The 23,496-nt window shown below is 39.5% G+C and overlaps 1 protein-coding gene across 1 annotated transcript in view; it reads right to left on the bottom strand.

Moving 5' to 3' along the window:
• Positions 1-21,507, bottom strand: part of LOC131935746 (PDF receptor) — a 52,717-nt gene extending 31,210 nt beyond the window's left edge. The window contains exons 1-2 of the mRNA XM_059292387.1: positions 21,482-21,507; positions 19,429-19,540 (exon numbers count right to left, since the gene is read on the bottom strand). Of these exons, the coding sequence (XP_059148370.1) occupies positions 19,429-19,504 (76 nt within the window). The 5' untranslated portion in view covers positions 19,505-19,540; positions 21,482-21,507. The remainder of the gene's footprint in view (positions 1-19,428; positions 19,541-21,481) is intronic.
• Positions 21,508-23,496: the final 1,989 nt, after the last annotated feature.

The raw sequence follows: 23,496 nt of genomic DNA, 5'->3' as shown, positions 1-23,496 counted from the left end.
ATTTTAGTTTTTTAAAATGTTTTTTCCCCACTAGAAATGTAATGTAGCGTGCAGGTTTTAAAGAAATACGGAGATGCTGGACAGTTTCATGACAACCCACATTGTTATTGTTAATTATATCCCATCAGATAGGGCACAGACTGCTGTGGGTTAAACAATAACATAACTATACCAGGTGGAGTCAAAATTTTGTAAGTAACAAAGTAAGAACTATGGAACAGATGCACTCAGTTTACACACAAGAGATTGTTTCATTCGGTCTTAATATCAAGTTTTTATTGGAAATTCTTTTTTGTAAATGTAAACTTTAATGGGGAACTTGGAGAACTTGTTGCATGGAGAATTTGTTGCATGCGGACTTGTTGTATGGGGGAACTTGTTGCATGGAGAATTTGTTGCATGGAGAACTTGTATGGGGAACTTGTTGCATGGAGAACTTGTTGTATGGGGAACTTGTTGCACGGAGAATTTGTTGCATGGAGAACTTGTATGGGGAACTTGTTGCATGGAGAACTTGTTGTATGGGGAACTTGTTGCATGGAGAACTTGTATGGAGAATTTGTTGCATGGAGAACTTGTTGTATGGGGAACTTGTTGCATGGAGAATTTGTTGCATGGAGAACTTGTTGTATGGAGAATTTGTTGCATGGAGAACTTGTTGCATGGAGAATTTGTTGCATGGAGAACTTGTTGCATGGAGAATTTGTTGCATGGAGAACTTGTTGCATGGAGAATTTGTTGCATGCGGACTTGTTGTATGGGGGAACTTGTTGCATGGAGAATTTGTTGCATGGAGAACTTGTTGCATGGAGAATTTGTTGCATGGAGAACTTGTATGGGGAACTTTTTGCATGGAGAACTTGTTGTATGGGGAACTTGTTGCATGAAGAATTTGTTGCATGGAGAACTTGTATGGGGAACTTGTTGCATGGAGAACTTGTTGCATGGAGAACTTTTGGATGTAAACTTGTAGCAATATCAAATTTACAAGTTTAAAAATGTCTATTGTTTAAATATTGAAATGAAAAACAAAATGTGTTATTAAATATACTTGAAAAATGAAATCCAATGCGAAACTTCTATTTTTAGCCCACTTGACAAAGTCGAGGTTTTGAAATACGAAACCGCGGCACGAAAGCTCTACGTTGTCTTTATTCTTCATATTTTTATAATGACATTTCACTGGCGTCAAATTTCATAGAAAATGTTAAAAACCCTGACGACGATGAATTTTTCAGAGTTTAGAGTACCTAATCACCGCCAGAATTAGAAGCTTCAGAGCTCTAGAGTTACCAGGATGTAAAGCTTCCAAGATGGCCGCCCTTTGTTCCCGCCTTCTTGTTGAGAAATGTGAAAAATTAGAAGGTTGGCATTTGATGCTCGGGTCTCGTGTTCACCTTAGATGGCTTCTACTGTTTCAGCCGTTTGTGGCGTTTAGATTTTAAAACAGAGTTTTATTACATTTTAGTTAGAATTTTGCTTACATATTACTTATAATAAAGTCGTTGGTATATAAGCACCTGATCAGAATTTGAGGACTAATTAGTTGATTAATTAAGAGAAACTGAGTAGGTGGATACAAATTTTGCTTCAGTTCTTAAAACCACACTGGCTGGACAGTACAGGATTGTGTTTCTGTAAAAGTCCGGGTTATGGTTAAGATTAGGGTCAAGATTAGGGTCAAGATTAGGGTACGCTGTATTCAGAGCTAGGGTTAGGTTCAAGTCTATGATAAAGACAAGGGTAGAGGTACTGGTCAAAATATAGCATTGAATATGGCTTGTGATATTCTAATAAGTACCAAATTATACATGATCTATTCAATCTATAACTAAGATAGTTTGTTAAAATGTATTATACATTGTGCAATAGAATCTGATGAAATCTATGTAATTAAGACTACACTCATTCAGTGCACTTAACTATAAAACTAAGACCGATTAAAATAAAAGTATCTTAGTGCTTTAGTACTAATGGCCGACGGGTTCATATTAGCGCAGTAAGGCCATTACCCCTGGCCATAGTACAAGAAAGTCATTAGACTTGATAGCGGCAGATGACGGGAGCTAACTCTAGCTCAAGAGCTGCACGGACGATAACTGTAGCTGAATGCAGCACGACCGATAACTTGACTGAAGAAAATCAATTGCCCTTTTGTCTTCAATGGCGGCATCTGTCATCGTCTAGCTTCAAGTTGGGAGAAGAAAAGATTTTTGTTTTTCGCTTGCGGCTGCCGTGGTGTAAATCACCACACACGCCAACCATACTGACACAAGCGACAACTACACAAACAATAACAAGACAATAACTTTAAAATAACCTCACAATAACTTCTCGACTTTTAAGGAGAAGCTGATTTTTTTAAAAATATTTAGCAGCTACTTAGATCATTGATTTTTTTCATAATTGAAATTAGAATGTATTTATAAGTAAATGGGTTCTTATTTTATCTTAAAATATTTGAAAACAACGTTTCTAAATGAGGAAAATGAATTTGCGGGGAAACCCTATAATAGAGAAGTGACGAATGTTTGCTTCTGATAGATGTTTATTCTTGCTTAATCGATGTGTAGCATTGCTTGATAGATGTGTTTGTTTAATAGATGTATGTATATCCTTACTTGATAGATGTATGTAAGTCTATTTAATAAATGTAAAGTTACATACATATGCACGTACACACACAACACACACACAAACACACACACAACATATATATATATATATATATATATATATATATATATATATATATATATATATATATATATATATATATATATATATATTATATGCGTTTAATAGATGTATTTATGTCGGTGTGTGCGTGACGATAAAAACAGACGACTGGACACCTGGACGCCATTTCATCACCTCAATTCCCCCACCCCTCTCACCCCCACCCCGCTCACCCCCACCCACTTGTCTCCCCCACGAAGGCTGGATGTGGGATTGATGTGAAAGCCAACGAAATTTTTTGAAATAATTTGAAATTCTATGCCAGCGTTACAGTGAGAGAGATGGGCCAGAATTAACCAGCAAATTGGTGCTGCGCTGCGCATGCGTGAGGCGCATTGATACGACGGGCAGATCTGGGCAGATTTGAGCTGCGGATCAGCGCCCGACCTCTGACCCCTCTAACCCTGACCCCTGGACCCGTTAACACTTGCTGCGACCCCAGTTAATTGTCGGGATCAGCAGGCGGGAAAGTAGACCACGTGAGACAGGGAAAAGACTATTCAAATATTCACACTCACACACATACACAAACACTCACACATACAAACTTTTAACATTTATCTAAACACCCATATTATATATATATATATATATATATATAAATATATATATATATATATATATATATATATATATATATATATATATATATATATATATATATATATATATATATATATATATATATATATATATATATATATATATATGTATGTATGTATGTATATATATATATATATATATATATATATATATATATATATATATATATATATATATATATATATATATATATATATATATATATATATATATATATATATATATATATATATACATGTATATCTATGTATATATGTATGTATGTATATATTAGTGTTTGCATTACGTTAAAAGTGTTTTAATCATCACCACAATGGACTGATTTCATTGAATCCCCAGGCAAGACACTAGAGCAAGATTCCATGTTCCATACATATTGGTCTACTTCAACCGGAAGTGTGGTCAAGTCACGTGGTACCAATGCCAGTTACACCAGAAGTAAAACCGAGACACAGACAAATGTATTGTTTCTTCTTAGAACTTTATCTTTAAAATATCAGTCTTTTAGGCAATTTGAAAAAAAACGAAAAAAAGGAAAAAAAACCCATCGAAATAATTGTATCGTATCCTGTAATTTGTGTGAAATTTGAAATGTTTGAAGTCTAAATTCGAGTCGTGTCCCATGATGCGACGTTTGATCTGGTCTACTAATTGTCTAGAGTACAGACTAAATTCGGCGTACAATTAAGTCTAGGCATTGATGGTTGGACATTTCGGCCCAAGGGAAGGTTCGGTACATCAAAGTTTTGAATAGAAAACTTGAGGATTGAAATAGCAATGTTATTGCTTGTCTCGATGTTTTGATGTTAGGGCACGTGTTTCTGTGTGTGAATGAAGCGGTAGCTGTATATTGGTGGTTGTGGGGGGTGTTTAAAATGTGTGGGTGTGAAGTGAGGTGTGGAAGTGTGGGGGATGTATGAGATGTGTAGGAAAAAGTGCTGATGATCTATAGAGCTATGTGCATTGGCCGATATATGTGCAGAGTTTCTTCCAGGCATCCCCCCCCCCCCCCGAAGAAAGTCTGCCGCCCCCCCCTCCCCGAACGAAATGGAATTTATATAGAAAATATATAATTTTAGCAGTGTCCGCCCTCCCCCCCCCCTATATTAGTTCCCCCCCCCCCCCCCGAAAATTTCAAGTCCCCCCTCCCTCCCCAGAGAAAAAACTCTGGAAGAAACACTGTATATGTGTAGTTGTGTGAGTATATAATAACATACTTGGTGATGTGTGAGCATATTAGTCAATGTATTAGAGTTTGTTGATAGGTACGTAGATGTGTGAGAGTATTAAAAATCATGACGTCGACAATAATGATAATGGTGTTGACGATGATAATAGCGATAATAAATCAAAACTAATTTTAAAGATAAAAATGCAACTACGTCGCAATGAACGTTAAGAAATGTTTACCTCGCTCGTGTGATTAATTAGCTTAATTAGAAAGTGTAATCAAGGCGGTGATGTAAGGGCTCAGTGGGACGGTTGTTTACATCTGATGTTTGGGACCGCACACAAAAACAGTCGGGGGTGATTAGACACGGGGAGATGACGCCGGGGACATTTTTCTAGAGGTGGCCTTCACACCGAGGGGCGGCAAACATATTTTGTGGTGACCTTGACCCCGAAGGATCAGATACATTATTTTCTCGTGGCGGCCTTGAACCCGAGGAATCGGAGGCATCTTTAGCCCTGGTGGAGTACGTTGTGGCGACCTTCACCTCGAGAGGTCGGGGTCATCTTTTCTTGGCCTGGACCCAGAGGGGCGAGGAATATCTTTTCTGGTGGCGACCTTCACCTCGAGAGACTTGGGACATATTTTCTCGTGGCGGCCTTGACCCCTAGGAGTCGGAGACATCTTTTCCCGTGGTGACCTTGACCCCGAGGGACCGGAGAGATATTTTCTCGTGGCGACCTTCATCGTGTGGTGCACGTGCACGAGTCAAGGACGCTTGCAGCGGTCGTAAGATTTCTTATCTCAGCACTCCCCCAAAATTCTCTGTGAGCCACACGCGGGGAGGGGGGGGGGGGGGGCGAGAGATAAGAGAGGGGTAGGGCGTTGGAATTGTTATTTATGATCCATGCAAGCCCTTCGTTGAAATTATTTTAGCTTCATAACTAGAATTTATGGGAAATTCTAATTAAAGGAACTTCAAGTGCTTTTGAACTTTGGAATGTTTGTTTGCTTGTTTGTTTGTTTGTTAAAGTTGCTATATTTAAAAATTATCCTTAATAACGTTAAGCTAGTCACATCACATATCTAGCTCTATGCTTCATGGCTGTATAGCTAATGGTTTATACTGCTAGCTTCATGGCTAAATGCTACTGGAACTCTCGTGAGAGCTACCAGCAACGTACTCAGTACGTGCGACGAGGTAAGTTCAGCAGGGCACTGTTTCATAACCTTGACCTTTCGTACTCACTAATTAATGCCTCTGGTAGGTTAATTAACTATAATGGGATAATTTCAACTCCACATTGATACACATTTTGACCCGCAATTACCTACCATCTACAGTCAGCAAACAATGGGGAAAACACTTTGGTAGAATTTATAGCAGTTATGTCATATATATATATATACACACACACACACACACATATATATATATATATATATATATATATATATATATATATATATATATATATATATATATATACCTATATATAAAAGGTCAAATAGTATTTGGCAGTAGTGTGAGTGGTAACGTGACTGTTCTAAAAATAGAACGATTTGATTCAATCTCCATGTCGAAGAGACCCGATTACCCTAATCTCATATTCATTGAATATCATTGACCTCAATAAGGAGAGTTAACCGTGATTGTCCACTCCCCTCCCCCCACCCCCCCCCCCCCCTCCCCCCAAATTTTATCGACGTCAATGACCGATCATGTGGTTTAGAGGTCCCTTATCAAGTTAACTGTTTCCATTATACAAGTGCCATCGTCTTGCTGGTGGGGATGGTAGTACGTGGGGTGGGGGAGATATGGTAAAGAGGGGGTGGAGGAGAAGTGAGTTTCACATATTTGAATAGAGATAGAATGGGATAGATTGGGAGCTTTGGCCTTAATGTTGTAAATGATTGTGGCTATTAGCCTAGATATTTTACTATTTTTTTGGAGAGGGGGGTGGTGGCAAAAACAGTTTGTATAAGTGAGGGGTGGCGTCAAAATAAGGGTAGTGATAAAAAACGTTGACAATAATAACATGTCACGTGATAGAATAACCATCACGTGATTCCCATAATAGATCAGTGGGCACGTGACTCTGGATGAAAACAAGACGTTGTCCAATCCATGCTGGCCGGATGTTTGCAGATACTTGTTACAGCGCCGTGTACATATGGGCTAATCAGCCGGATTAATTAACTTTCTAATTAATACTAATAGTGTGTTGCTTAATGGGAATATCGTTTTAGTCTAGTACTTGGGGATTGAATTTGCTTTAGGAATCTTAAGTAAACTGGAAAAACCCCAGAAAAGTTGTATTTTTTATATCGGCGGTCAAATCAACTTAGAAGTTATCAAACAACCGATGGGAACCAAATAAAAAATAGTTTTTTTTTTAAAAAAAAAAACCTTTAAAAAATGGTCAAGAAACTATTAAAGTTAGCATATATTTTATTGTACTTTATTTGCACTGCAGTCGGTATGCGAATGAAATGACGTATAACATAACAATTTTTAAGCTACAAATTATCCACCCACACAAGAATATAATTTTTGCCGTCATTTCCGCTTAAAGTAAACCGATTAAGTAAGGGAGGTAATGTTTCGAGAATCTGAGTAGGGGAGGTAATGTATCGAGAATCTGAGTTGTTTTACAATCGAAACATTTGACAATAGCCAGAAATAAATCCAGGAAGCCCGATAATCTCTTCTATTGAAATATAATTCCCTTTGTCACAACGGTACCATATTAAACAAAACTAAAGTTGAACTTTAGAATATTAAAATTATAAAATAATACATTTTGTGTAGGAGTTTCTTCAATAAAATTTGAATTTCCCTAATTTTATAAAAATTGGAAACATAAAAATGTTGAAACCACATTAAAGATGTGGTGATAGAAATTTGATATAAAAATTTGAATTAAATTACCGAAGGGCTAAAAATGTGTTTAAGAATACAGCAAACTTAATTAAAGCTTTTAAAAACGGTCGCCGACCCTATAAAAAAAATTTAAAAATCAACTTTGGGAAAATGATAGCTAAAAATATGATGCGAACTGCCAATCAATCGTTTGATGACAAAATTAAAACTGGCTACGAAAATAAAACAATAGCTTTATTTTTTTTCCTGAGTTATCCCCTTTCTTGGTTGAAGCTGTCGTAGTAGCGTATTTAACAAACACCGAGACAAGATGTAGCTAGTACAACTGAACTATTGAACTATGGTAGTTGGTGTTGTGATACATTAGTCACTAGACAACTGAACTATGGTAGTTGGTGTTGTGATACATTAGTCACTAGACAACTGAACTAATGAACTATGGTAGTTGGTGTTGTGGTACATTAGTCACTAGACAACTGAACTATGGTAGTTGGTGTCGTGGTACATTAGTCACTAGACAACTGAACTAATGAACTATGGTAGTTGGTGTCGTGGTACATTAGTCACTAGACAACTGAACTATTTAACTATGGTCGTTGGTGTTGTGATACATTAGTCACTAGACAACTGAACTATTGAACTATGGTCGTTGGTGTTGTGGTACATTAGTCTCTAGACAACTGAACTATTGAACTATGGTAGTTGGTGTTGTGGTACATTAGTCTCTAGACAACTGAACTATTGAACTATGGTAGTTGGTGTTGTGGTACATTAGTCACTAGACAACTGAACTATTGAACTAAGGTAGTTGGTGTCGTGGTACATTAGTCACTAGACAACTGAACTATAAACTATGGTAGTTGGTGTCGTAGTACATCAGTCTCTAGACAACTGAACTATTGAACTATGGTAGTTGGTGTTTGGCTTTATAGACAGCACAATCTGGTCGTTGGTGCCGGCTGTAATGGTAGAATGGACGAGAGAAAAAGTGTGTATATGTGTAATATATGATTGATTGACCATAAGTATGTTTAGTTTATGAGTGATTGACCACTACCAGTAACGTTGTGGACTGCTAGGTTTACTCGAAACTCTCAAGTTCGGACCTTGGACTTCAGTCTGTACGACTTACGTGAGTCTGCTCAGTTCTAATGGGTACCCGACTCAAGTAAGTGACGTCAAAGCGGTTGAGCGTGGAATTGACCACATTATCTGCGCCGAGGTCAAGGAAAAGAGATAAACTCTACTTCACCTGCCGTATTGATGGCCAGGACCGAAGGGTTATTTTAGTTTTTAGAAATGAGTTGGCGTTTTAAGTGAATAGACAGACCGTGTGTTAATGATTAGCTTTTGTAGGAGGGGGGGGGGGGGGCGGTGGACAAATATCAAAGCTTCATTATTTTCCCATTGATGAAATGTGGCAAAAAAAACTTTTAGCAAATACGTCATTGCAAAAAAAAAAAAAGCAAATAATATAACAAAACCTTTTTCCGGAATAAGAATAAGAGAGTTGTTGTTCTTTAATATTGCTGATCTTGTGGGCGTGGGTTAAAAGTACAATGTGCTATTTTGGTAGTCACTTGGTTGATATTTGTTGGGTCATGGGTCAAAGGTTAATCTACGGTGGATTGTGTGGGGTCGTGGGTCATAGGTTAACCTAAGATGGATTGTGTGGGGTCGTGGGTCATAGGTCATCCTACAGTGGATTTTGTGGGGAGGTCGTGGGTCATAGGTTAACCTACGGTGGATTGTGTGGGGGTCGTGGGTCGAAGGTCAACCTACGATGTATTGTGTGGGGATCGTGGGTCGTAGGTTAACTACGGTGGATAGTGTGGGGTCATAGATCAACCTAGAATAAATTTAGTTTAGCAGGTCAAATCTTATAATTTTATGCGGCGTCTCATGTAAGACTGGCGCAACGAATTGTTAGGAAAGTTTTGAACATGAAGAGATACTGGGAGAAAATGAACCTCTACAACGATGAGGATCTCTGTCATTTTCATTGAACGTAAGCCTAAATAACACTTGTTACCATCCATTATGTCGCTCTAATCTTAATTAATTAAACACCCGCCCCCATCCCCACCCACAACCCACTGAAACAGCTACATGCCAGGCAACTGTCTAAGACGTTGGTAAGACGGTTATAAAGAATAACACAACTAACACCGTTTTAAACAACACATCCATGTTTCCTCCAGTACTCCATAACATATTTTATTTCTTATTTATAAAAAGTCTAGAAAATCGTTACAAAAAAACGATCTGTATCCCCCCCAAAAAAACCAACCTTAATCGTACTCATTGGATCCCAGACATATTTCCAATGGTCTCTCTCTGTATATATATATATATATATATATATATATATATATATATATATATATATATATACAGTGGCGTAGCGAGGTCGGGTGTCACCCGGTGCGGAACTTAATGGTGCCACACCCCCCCCCCCAGAGGCGTAGCGACCCTTCCCGGGGACAAACTTTCAAATTTTCGATTTGCACCCCCCCCCCCCCCTCAGACTTTCGATTTGCACCCCCCCCCCTCCTCAAGTTTTTCTCTATATATTTTGCTATTTTTTGCCTTGGTGTCACCCCCCTAAATGGTGTCACCCGGTGCGTTCCGCACTCCGCCCCCCCCCTTCGCTACGCCCATGTATATATATATATATATATATATATATATATATATATATATATATATATATATATATATATATATATATATATATATATATATATATATATATATATATATATATATATATATATATATATATATATATATATATATATAAATATAACCTCTACGAATGATATTATCAGTAATAATCAAAGCTACAGTCGTCTGTACAACGGTTTAAATCAGCAGCTCCACAATATACAATCATTTAGGTGAGGGTACACAGACTCCAATTTGTGAACCGCTAGTCCCCAATCTTGTGCTGGTATAAATCTTGTACTCAGCTATTTTTAATGGTAGCTGTCTGGAATTTGAAGCAACGGCTGCTATTGAGCCGATATCTCCCAGACCCCACACATATCGGCTCACCACAACTCTGGGAAATGGGTGTTTACTTGTCACAAGATTCCTGACCTCAAAACTGTCACATTTTTGTGATAGATGGTCATGATGGAGTCATTATTTAATTTGGCTGTAATGAAAGTGAAAGAGAGATGAACGCTTGTAGGTCTTTCGGTGCCAGAACTTCATTTCCTGCCCGACTGTCGGGGTGAGTCGTCATGTCTCACTGAGTCACGTGATGTGGCGTGAACAGGAGGTGACACAGCGGGTGACTTGGAATGTCGCATATAGGGGATATAGATGGTGATACAGAATGTCGAGTAGAGGGGAGATAGATGGTGAAGGGAGATAGATGGTGAAGGTCCACACCAATGAGATGTAGATGGTGATACGTAAAGTCACATAGATGGTGATACAGGTGGTGATGCAAAAAGTCGAGTAGATGGTGATACAGGTGGTGACACACACAGTTGAATAGAGGGTAATATAGATGGAGATAGTCGAGTAGAGGGTGATACAGATGGTGATCCAAAAAGTCGAGTGGTGACACACAAAGTCGAGTAGATGGTGATACAGGTGGTGACACACACATTGAATAGAGGGTAATATAGATGGAATTAGTCGAGTAGAGGGTGATACAGATGGTGATCCAAAAAGTCGAGTGAAGGGTGATACAGATGGTTACACAGAAAGTCGACTGGAGTTTATACAGATGGTGATACATACAGTCGAGTAGAAAGTGGTACAGATGGTGACACACAAAGTTGAATAGAGGGTGATATAGATTGTGATAAAGTCGAGTAAAGGGTGATATTGATGGTGATACGGAAAGTCGAGTAGAGGGTGATACAGATGGTGACACAGGGAGTCGAGTAGAGGGTGATACATATGGTGATAAAGTCGACAAGAGAGTTATGTAGATGGTGATACTGATGACGTACAAGATATCAGAAAATGAATTTTTTTAGATTTCTATTTTCTAGTCGAGGTCCAATATGTTTTACATGACCCCGTCACTATGTAGGGTAATAATTTTTGTGATAAAAATCTTGAGAACTCCAGCACACGTCTGATCTGATATTTCATAAGACCAAAGTTACCACTCCTGATTTTGTTGATTTGATATAATTAAAGAACTGTAGTGTGTGTGTGTGGGGGGGGGGGGGGGGGGGGGGTAGTGTCAACAGGGGCAATACATGATCGTCAAAAAACTTGTAACAAGGGCTAAACATACTGTAATGTCAGCAATGATCTAGTCTATTGAACTCAATTGAAAACAGCCGTTAAATGCTTAATGTTTAAACGAGATACATTAGAGGTAGACTCCACTTAGTTCAATGTGTACATCAGCTGTAATTCAGTACCCAGCATGTTTTGGATACTGTCGATTTAAAAAAAAATTAAATGCATTATTGTCATCACGCGTAATCATCATATTGGCCTCCTCATTATTATTATTATCATCATCTACATCAAAACCATCATCAACCACATCCATCATCATCATCATCAACATTGCCATCTACAGACTACAACCAGATCTTGACCAACGGCTCCACGATTCTCCTGTTAAACATGTTCTTACTTTAACTTCCCCCCCCCCACCTTATTCACCTGTTGCAGAACTGTTTCTACCTCTCATCCGTTATCCACCAGTGTGGGGGGGGGGTCTTGTCTATTTGCTCACGCCTCTTACATCTACTTAGATAATCTAAACGATCGGGCAGGTTTAGACACATTGTAGCATTTCTTCACATGACCCCACAATCGCATTTCTTTGTATTCTTGTAGCTGTTATAAAATTAGCTGATCCAATCAGCTTATACTCTCCACGCAGCGTTCCCCAGCTAGTTTACTTTCGATGGTATCCAGAAGTTAATTACTAATTAAAAAGACCAAACCGAACAAGACAAAAATCATCTTCAACACGTAGCGTAGAACCGAAAAGGGGAGAGAACTAAAAACCCATTGCGGGGAGAGAACTGTTCACGCAATCCCCGGCCTCTCACTGAGAACTCGAGATAATTCTCCCGCGGGCCTACGCGATCTGACCACCCCGGTTTTCTATAGACAAGGGGAGATGATTATCAAAATGGCTTTGGAGTGGCGCTGATCTCGCCCGAGGCCGACTTTATTTCATAAAAAAAAAATAGAATACATTATTACCTCCCCTCTCATAGTATATTTAGAAAGGGCCAATTTTGTAACATTTTTTTTTCAACACATAAATATAAGCAGATTGCACTTTTGTGCTGTTGTGCACGGGAATTAATGCACTTCCGTGTGTTAATTGGGAAGAGGAAGAGTGAAAAATGGGATAAAACAATTTTTTTAGGGTGCAAAATTAGACGTGCCGAATAGACGTTACATTTTTATTGAAACACGCTTGGGAAGAAAAACTCGAAAACACAAATAATTACTTAAGATAGCATAGGGGAAAATTAAGAATGAATTAAAATTGTGTTTAATAGACCAACTTACTACGTACGATACAGTATTTATAAGGATCAATTTGACTTTTGGAGATAACGCGAATATCGCATTTAGCTATTACATACATTTGACGTCACTGTACACCACGTGACTCTACTGTGGGCGTGGCCTACACACACCTGGAGGCCATACATTCATTTGCTTTTATGGCACCGCGTGGCGTCACAACGTTACGCAACACTTAAGACAGGAGCGATCAACGATCCATCGTCTTCAGATATATTTAGATTTTCTTACTTGATTTCTTACACTTGTAGAAGTACATCATAAATACGTCTTAGAATGGAACACTTCCTCCAATGTATTTTTAAAAAGATCCCCCCCCCCCCCCCCCCCCAAATAAAATAAAAAAACAACAAGCAAAAGTACCATTTACCATAATAAAACAACGATACATATATACAAATCCCAAAGAAATATAACAGAAAATAACAGAAATAAAAAAAAAAAAAACAATGGATTTTAAAAGTAGCAGGCTTCTTGAAAACTACACACACACAAACACAAACACACACACACACACACACACACACAAACAAAAGCCCACAATAAAATTGGCAAAAAAACAAAACAAAAAACCCACAATTCCACAAAACACCAAAAAAAAAAGATCTCTAAAAAATGTTAAAAAATGGAAAGATGTTCTGAGAAAAAAAAAAGAAAATGGCTAAAAGAATTGCCTCAGAAGGTCTGTCTAGCCCCAGACATTCTTCAAGCGGATCTGTATTGAGTTACGATAGGGAAAAAATGACAGCCGGAAAGGAACTCATTGAGGAACGAGTTTACCAGTTAGCTATAAACGGGATTTTCCTATTTCTGGAATAATTGAGCTAAAAAAAGAGTGGAAGATAAAATGGCGTGGGAAGGCTATAATTAGCCACACGCACTAAATGTTCCTTGTAAGATTACTCCGATAGTTCAGTTCGTCTTCCATACGGTGTTTTGGTTGTGTGATGATCAATGTACGACGCGAGAACGGGATTGGCTGGCTAATCACGTGGCCGTTGTTGTTGGCGAGAGTAGGCCAACAGGTACGACAACTCAAATCTGGGTAAACACGTTCGACAACCCCGTAAACTAAAGTTCGACAACTGGATGAAATATGCTAACAACACGCCAGCGTATACCATTTAATAATAAAAAATCTGTACTTATACTTGGAAGGAAAACATTCAGCTAACATAAGTTACCTTTCCAGTTTTTTTTTCCTGGTAGCTGATGTTTAATTACAGAACAAATACATTACCAAATTTAATTTTTACATCATGATTGGCTTAGTGATTATTAATGCACACAAAGAGTACTAAAACAGCAGTTCTTTTTAAACGGCGTCACAAAAGGAGGTGCGACGGGGCGTGTCGTACCACATTACACGCCAACCAATAACGACACACTGTGCATAAACATAGTTCATGTTTTGTGGTTTTTTAAAGCAAAATTCTACTTTGCGAACTAAACTCAATCATATCCGAAGGACTTTGAATGTATATGACCTTGTTGATTAAACCTTATTTAAATGTCTTCAATGATTTTAGAAGGGTTGAAGTCACGTGACCGAGGTGGCCTCTAGACTACAGCAGACGATAGAAGGCAGCCAGTGTACTTTACCCGCCCTCTAGCGGAGCAGTGCATCAATAATAAAGTATTGTTGCACTTTTTTTAACCGTTCACACTTCACCCCCCCCCCCCCCCCCACAGTGCTGTCTGAATTATGTAGACTCACCTGTATAAAAGGTGGCCGGTTAGATGTAATCCAACAACCTATTGAAGATCTGGATAATTTAACAGAAAAATTGATCCTGGGACACAAGACATGAAAGGACGTCCCGACAACTTTCCTTTCATCGACCTTGTTTTGATTGGTTCTGTTGTGTTGGAGGCTATGTTCAGTACACAAACTCAAGGCGTATTTTATCTATTGATTCACATGCACCGTCCCTACCCACGGGACATCTAGTCGGCCATGTTGTGTGAGGGACAAAGGCTATGGAATCTAAACTAGAAAGCAAGTTGGGCTGAGGTCGCAGTCAACATGGTGCATAGCATTTCCTTTTCTTCTTTCTTAAATGTAATAATGGACTGGATTTTCTTCCAACACAATTCGGTATTACGTGTCTACCTGCTATGCGCCATATGCCGTTGTCTCCGATTTCAGCCTGATTTTCTTTTTGCATAACTTGTTGACACGTAATACTTAATTGTGAGGGGGTGTCTCCTTCAACATTATAATTAAGAACAGAAAAGAAATGTTTGCTAGATTAATTGCGAATTTAATTAAAATGTGTTAATTGGTCGTCTTAGTTTAGTTGTAGGACACTTTAATTGCTCAGCTAAAAATTGTTGGTTCCCGCATCGATAAATCCCAAAAAATCAGGTCCCGTTTAGACCAAGTGACTGCCATGGGTTGAGTCAGCTCTGGGAATTTTAGACTTTTGTTAGAGGAAGGTACAGGCTTTGTGCTTACCACGGGGCATTGTGCTGAAGATTAGGCATAGTGCAGAAAAATGGGCACTGTCTCTGACCACTGTCAGTGATGGTGACCACTAGGCATTGTGCAGCTCACTCAATAGCTTGAAGCAAATAAAAAACTCTACTGCATCTACCTTTTGCCCCGTTACGTTCTCACTTCTCTATATAACGCACATAATTACATTTCTCACTTTACTGTATATAGCAAAAAACTAAATTCCCGAAATTATGTTCAAATATTATTTCCCAATAAAAATATCGTGGTGATTGTCGTCTGCTAGTGTCCAATAAGGGACAGTTTGAGGATAGCTGACCCGTGGGTATATTGAGGGGAAAGAATGGAGGGAAGTAATCGAGTATGTCCTCAAGGAGTTACCCGCCCCTGTCATGGCGACCAAAGAAATTCAGCTTTGGCTAGTTTTGTCAGCTGTAAAAAATTCATCAACCTGCCAGCAGCTTTCAACTTATTGGAGAACTGTCGCAGGATCGATGGGGTGTGAGAGTATGGAGGCTAGAACAATACAAGGTCACAGGGAACAATATAAGGTCACGGGGAACAAATCAAGATCAAGGGGAACATACATGGTCACGGGGAACAATACAAGGTCACGGGGAACAATACAAGGTCACAGGGAACAATACAAGGTCACATGGGACAATATTCAAGGTCACGGCGAACAATACAAGGTCACGGGGAACAATACAAGGTCACATGGAACAATATTCAAGGTCACGGGGAACAATACAAGGTCACGGGAAACAATACAAGGTCACGGGAACAATACAAGGTCACATGGAACAATACAAGGTCACGGGGAACAATACAAGATCAGAGGCAACAACACAAGTTTCGGCTGGACCGAAAGAAGCTAGAACAACAAAACTTTTTCTAGAACAAGTCAAGATAGAGCAATCGAAGTTCATTTAGAACTAAACCTAGTCATGACAGACCAATCAAAGTTCAGATAGACAAACCTAGTCAAGATAAACAAATCAAAGTTCATATAGAACTAAACCTAGTCAAGACAGACCAATCAAAGTTCATATATAAAGTTAAATTGACATAACACAAACATACTTGTTTCAGATCAATAGAATACTGTGACTAGAACAATTGTAACAACAAACAAGAGTGTTCACTCAAATGTGTACACTCAATACTACACTGAATGTGTACATTGTTGTACGTGTACACAAAATGTTGGAGCTTTTTTAACTTTCTGAATGGTGATTGGTTATCCTTGTCCCGATCAATCGATCGTTCAGTTCAGTATCGATTTCTGTTGAGGTGTGAGAATAAAGCCCGAGATTTTAAAACACGTCTGATTGGGGAACATTTTACCGAGGATTTAAAACACACCTAGTCAAATATATTACGTTAATTAGAATTTAAATTCGAGATTTTTAAAACACAACTATTTAAATATTTGTGAAGTGGAATTTTTAATCGAGATTTTTAAAACACACCTATTTAAATATATGTTAACTTGAACTTTGATACGAGATTTTTATGTCGAATCTGATCAAGTGGGCTAAAGAAGTCTAAATCACATATTCTTTGGTTTCTTTTATATACTGACATGCTATGACCATCTATAACATGGAGTCGTTGACTTGTTAGTTTGGTGTGACACAGTCATAATGATCTTTTCTCAGGTTACTACATGATAGTTGTGTGGTTGTGTGTGGTTTTGCTAGGTAATCGTGTGTGGTTGTGTGTGTTGTGTATGGTTGTGTTGTGTGGTTGTGTGTGTTCTGTGTGGTTGTGTTGTGTGGTCGTGTTTGGTTGCGTTTGGTCGTGTAGGTGGTAATCTCACTCTATATGTTGGTAACCACTGGAATCGACTCTAAAGTTTCAGGTGTTAAAAGTAGATATTTCAAGCTATAATCGATATAGAATATTTATGAATAAGATCGATAGATTAATACAGCAAGAAATAATGATGACGCAACCATATCATGCCCCCCTCCCCCACATTATTCAACAGCTCAGAGCGGCTCATCTATGAGCCAACAAAGAATCTCCCGTGAAGTGGGCCATCAATCGTATTGTCTTGTCAATCTGTTTCATCCAACCCGGCAACCAGCGCCTGCCTGGTGCTGATAACAAACGTTGGATGGGGTTGTCTTCCCTTAGTTGACCGCCCTGTTGGCCAGGTTTTTAATGTACCTGGGTTAGAGACCCGTAATGGCGGCGGTGGGGGTTAATTACGTCAATAAAACATTGTGTTAGTCTGTGTTCTTTAGGTGTTTGGCGTAATGCGGATGTACTGCTCTGTAACACTTTTGTTAAACACATACAATATAAGGGGGGGGGGGGGCGAGTGGTCATGGTGCTGAGGGGGGGGGGGGGGGGTGATGGATGGTGGTTGGTAGGGAGGGTGCGTAATGACGAGGTGGATTGTGGTGCTCTCTAAGAAGCACCCTAAGGTGGAGGGGGTTGTGTGCAACGATGACCTAGGCAGAGACGCCCTCTTCGTGGTGTGTGACACCCCACAACACCCCGCGACACCCCACAACACCCCACAACACCCTGCGACACCCCCACGATACCCCACAACACCTCAGGCACCCAATTACCGCGGGTGACAAGCGTGAATGTCCAGTGGGATCAACCCCGACTGACCGGCGATCCGGCTGGGGACATCTTCAAGCGGGCTTTACCCTTCCTCGTCCCACGTGACCTGTCACACGTGACAAGACACACAAACGTGACGATATTATCAAGCGTGACATTGTAGACCCGTCCCTCTCTGGGATCTCGCCTCCCCATCCCCTTTCCACCTATCCATTCTTTCACCCCCACCATTCTCCTTCCCCACCCCCTTTACTCCATCCGCACTCTCCCCCTTACACCCGTACCCTCCCCTTTCCACCTCACGATTCTCCTTCCCCACCCTCCCACTTCTACCTCACCATCCCTTCCACCCCATCATACTCCCTCCCCACCCTCCCCCCTCTACCCCACCCTCCCCCCTCTACCCCACCCTCCCCTTTCACCCCTACGATTCTCCCTCCTAACCCCTGAAGTTTTAGACTCCATTTTGGCAGCAACATTAAACTGCTCGACTTCTACGAGATTTGTTTTGATGCCCCAGGTAAAGAGGATAATAAAAGTGGGTTGAAGCTTTCTTAACAAGATTACGTAACTTATGAGCAAACGTCAAACATGATTACTACTTGTAACATTGTGATCCTGGGTTCAAAGCTTCTCGTGTTTAAGAAATTTTGGGACGGTGCAGGTGACCTATTTTTATCGTGATAAAAGTTCATAGGATTAACACACCAATCTGGTATTACTCGAGGTTTTTGATTTTTGTTTTTACTCTAAACAGGTACTGGTTAGGGCTGAGTGAGCTCAGCGGCTTGTGTCCAAAAATGGTTGACAGACTAGTGGTGGGGTATGGGAAAGTGCATGTTACAGGTAAGTCTACATTTAAAATAAGAATTTATGCAACAGATAAGTCTTTGGGTAAATGGTAAGAATTCACGTAGCAGTTAAGTCTTTGTAAAAGGTAAGTCTTCATGTAAAGATAATTCAGGAAATAGGCGTCTGCAGATAAAAGATCAGTGGGCAGGTGCAGGTCAAGTCTGCAGGTATGTGACAGGTATGTGACAGGTATGTGACAGGAATGTGACAGGTATGTGACAGGTATGTGACAGGTATGTGACAGGTGTGTGACAGGTATGTGACAGGTATGTGACAGGTATGTGACAGGTATGCTACAGGTATGTAACAGGTATGTGACAGGTATGTGACAGGTATGTAACAGGTATGTGACAGGTATGTGACAGGTATGTGACAGGTATGTGACAGGTATGTGACAGGTATGCTACAGGTATGTAACAGGTGTGTGACAGGTTTGTGACAGGTATGTGACAGGTATGTAACAGGTATGTGACAGGTATGTGACAGGCCAGTGACAGGTATGTGACAGGAATGTGACAGGTGTGTGACAGGTATGTGACAGGTATGTGACAGGTATGTGACAGACATGTGACAGGTGTGTGGCAGGCAGGTGAGAAAGCCACGACTCACCGTCCGTCCGTTTGGCCCAGTCTCCCAACTTTGTAAGACATGCCTGTGCATTTTTGAAGCCATAAAATTTCTGCATGGATGAACTTGTGTTGTTGGCTACATTGACAGGGATCTGGGAAAATTATTTGATCAGAAGGCGTTAATTTGTGGGGGAAATACGTGGGTTTGTTGGGGGGAAATGTTTGGCTTATTTGTTTGTGTAGGGGTGTGTTGAAATGGGGTGTGTTGAAATGGTTTGTGTTGAAATGGGGTGTGTTGAAATGGTTTGTGTTGAAATGGTTTGTGTTGAAATGGTTTGTGTTGAAATGGTTTGTGTTGAAATGGGGTGTGTTGAAATGGTTTGTGTTGAAATGGGGTGTGTTGAAATGGTTTGTGTTGAAATGGTTTGTGTTGAAATGGTTTGTGTTGAAATGGTTTGTGTTGAAATGGGGTGTGTTGAAATGGTTTGTGTTGAAATGGGGTGTGTTGAAATGGTTTGTGTTGAAATGGTTTGTGTTGAAATGGGGTGTGTTGTATTGGCTTGTGTTGAAATGGTTTTTGTTGAAATGGGGTGTGTTGAAATGGTTTGTGTTGAAATGGGGTGTGTTAAAATGTGTAGGAATAAAAAGTGGTTTTCTTTTAGTCAAAAATAATGATTTCGTGGGGTCAATTTAGATCTAGATCTAGGTTTTGTATTAAAAATATTTGACTCATTAAAAAATAAATTGCAACAATGAAAACAAATTTGGTATTTCAGTGTAAAAAAAAGATTTAGTTGACAAAACTTCCAATATATAGGACACACAACAACAGTCGTCACAACAGCTTTGTGTATTGAATAGCTTTCTAAATATAGCTGTTCTAGTACATAACGGGATACGCTCTTTTTGTATTTATTTTTATGGTGTTTTTACTACTATGCATGTTTAATTCTAATGCGCATTTTGTTTCTATTTATAGCCGCACATCTCGTGTCGTGCATAATGAGCTCGGGAGTCACGTGCTACATCTGACGTAAATCGCATTAGCCTGTCAGAAGAATAAGTAAAGATAGCACAACACGCTATTGACGCTTCTAGTTACTTATTCATCATCCTCTACAACTCCACAAATACGTGGCTGAATCAAACAAAATAGCGTAGGCTTGCAACATCTACGTCCATAATTTTAGTCAGTTTGTCATCTGAACAATAATTAAACTTTTTCTTTTTTTTTCACTAGAGTACTAAGATGGACTTTTTTTTGGGTTATTTTTATTACCTTCTCAATTAAAGCTATATGTGTTCTCTCCCCTTACATAATTACACCCAGTCGGTAAGAGTTCTCTAACCTTGTGATGACAGCGCTATCGAGCGAGAACAAAGGGAGGTTACTGCCAACCCTCTCTTTCATTAGCTGGGGTGGATTAAAGGGAAAGAACTCTGAGCGAAAGTTCCGGAAGCTGACTTTGTATTTACCAGACCATGACGAGGGTAGGCTATGCATTGAGGATTAGTTGCCAAATTGGTCAATAATGCTGTCCAGATTTCGTCGTATTTACTACATGAACTAGAGGATTTGAATGGGATTACTAAAAAAACCCAAAGAAAACAAATTATTTAATTAACATTGTTAGTCCGATTTCTTTGTGTAATCTACTAGCACTTTACTTTGGAGAAGACTTTCTATTTAAAAAACGTAATATTTTAAATAAACATTCTAGAATTAACTTAATGCTTTCAACATGCTGTAACATTAAGTAAAATACTTTTGGAATAAGTAAAAATACTACAGCGTTCGTGTCTTGGAACTGCACGTAGTATGGCGTTCGAATCTTGGCATATCTACAAATACTGTGGCGTTCGTATCTCGGAATAACAACAAGAGTTTGTACAAGTTCAGAAGTTCAATTATAGCTTACAAGTGTGTGAACATGTGTGCATGTATGTATGTATGTGTGCGTGCGTGTGTGTGTGGTGTATGTGTATGTGCGTGTGTAGCTAGACACATACAGCGACAACACAAACACAGCCACAAACAACACCACAGAACCAGGAACAAGAGCAGCCACAAAAGAATTTCAAACAGAACTTACCGTATAGTCGAATGACAATGTTCTGTTCTCTGCCTGCAGAAGATCAATATAACAAGAGTTAGCGTTCGTTGGTCTATACACAAGCAAAACATTAATTAAACATAAGCGCCGTAGACATTGGCGTTTGGTTAAGGTTAATGTTATAGTAGGGTCGTTTGTTCCGGTTGTAATTCTTCATAGAGCTCTCAAGAATGCGTGATACAAAAATTATAAGAAAACTGAAAAAAATGTTTAAACCTACTATCCAGAGATGGCTGTTAAAAGTACCATCTAGACATACACAATATACCTACCAACAAGACAGGTGAGATATACCTACCATCTAGACAGGTGATATATATCTACCATCTATACACGTGAGATATACCTACCATCTAGACAGGTGAGATATACCTACCATCTAGACAGGTGAGATATACCTACCATCTAGACAGGTGAGATATACCTACCATCTATACAGGGGAGATATACCTACCATCTAGACACGTGAGATATACCTACCATCTATACAGGTGAGATATACCTACCATCTAGACAGGTGAGATATACCTACCAGCAGGTGAGATATACCTACCATGTAGACAGGTGAGATATACCTACCATCTAGACAGGTGAGATATACCTACCATCTAGACAGGTGAGATATACCTACCATCTATACAGGTGAGATATACCTACCATCTGTACAGGTGAGATATACCTATCATGTAGACAGGTGAGATATACCTACCATGTAGACAGGTGAGATATACCTACCATGTAGACAGGTGAGATATACCTACCATCTAGACAGGTGAGATATACCTACCATCTAGACAGGTGAGATATACCTACCATCTAGACAGGTGAGATATACCTACCATCTAGACAGGTGAGATATACCTACCATGTAGACAGGTGAGATATACCTACCATCTAGACAGGTGAGATATACCTACCATCTAGACAGGTGAGATATACCTACCATCTAGACAGGTGAGATATACCTACCATCTAGACAGGTGAGATATACCTACCATGTAGACATGTGAGATATACCTACCATCTAGACAGGTGAGATATACCTACCATCTAGACAGGTGAGATATACCTACCATCTATACAGGTGAGATATACCTACCATCTAGACAGGTGAGATATACCTACCATCTAGACAGGTGAGATATACCTACCATCTAGACAGGTGAGATATACCTACCATGTAGACAGGTGAGATATACCTACCATCTAGACATGTGAGATATACCTACCATCTAGACAGGTGCTATGTCTGTTTATTTCTCTCACCTAACATGGACAGCGCCGATCAATATCTAACTAATTATTTAATGACAAATTATCCAATTAAGTGGAGACAAATCCTGCAGTGCCGTGTCACCACAGCGCTAATCTGTGCCGCCCGCCGACAGACCCGCGCGGACGTCAAAGGAAACCACACACCCAGCATGGCGCGGACGTCAAAGGAAACCACACAGACCCAGCAGTTCCTCTGGCTCCAGTTCCCGTCATGCTTCAGTACACACGACACAACGATCACACCTACAACAACAATCAATCACCTGGCGATTGATTCGATCGATGACAGACGTTTATGTGCGATAAATAGCAGACACAATCAACGGCGGGGGGCTCACGTGTTGGTGCCCGTCCTGCTCACTCAAGCATGCAAACACACAGCGCCCCCAAAACTTAGTGACACGTGACTTGCATTGACACGTGACGGACAATCTCGGAGTAAGCTTAACTCTGTCAACATTAAAGGCAACACTCAAATCTGATAGTTACAGAAAGATCAACTCTACTTCCTCTGTATAAGCACATTCTTCAACTAGTTGCTCGTGGCAAAGTGGCTTCAAAGTACTAACTGTTGAACATTTTCCTGTTACGCACACACTTACACACACACACACTCACACACACACACATATATATATATATATATATATATATATATATATATATATATATATATATATATATATATATATATATATATAGTGATTCTAAATATGGAC

This window comes from Physella acuta, unplaced genomic scaffold, assembly GCF_028476545.2.
Source record: "Physella acuta isolate Inbredline_101_S28 unplaced genomic scaffold, ASM2847654v3 ptg000156l, whole genome shotgun sequence".
Lineage (NCBI taxonomy): Eukaryota > Metazoa > Mollusca > Gastropoda > Physidae > Physella > Physella acuta.
Note: the sequence above shows the minus strand (reverse complement) of the source record. Positions and strands in the feature narration are given on the sequence as shown.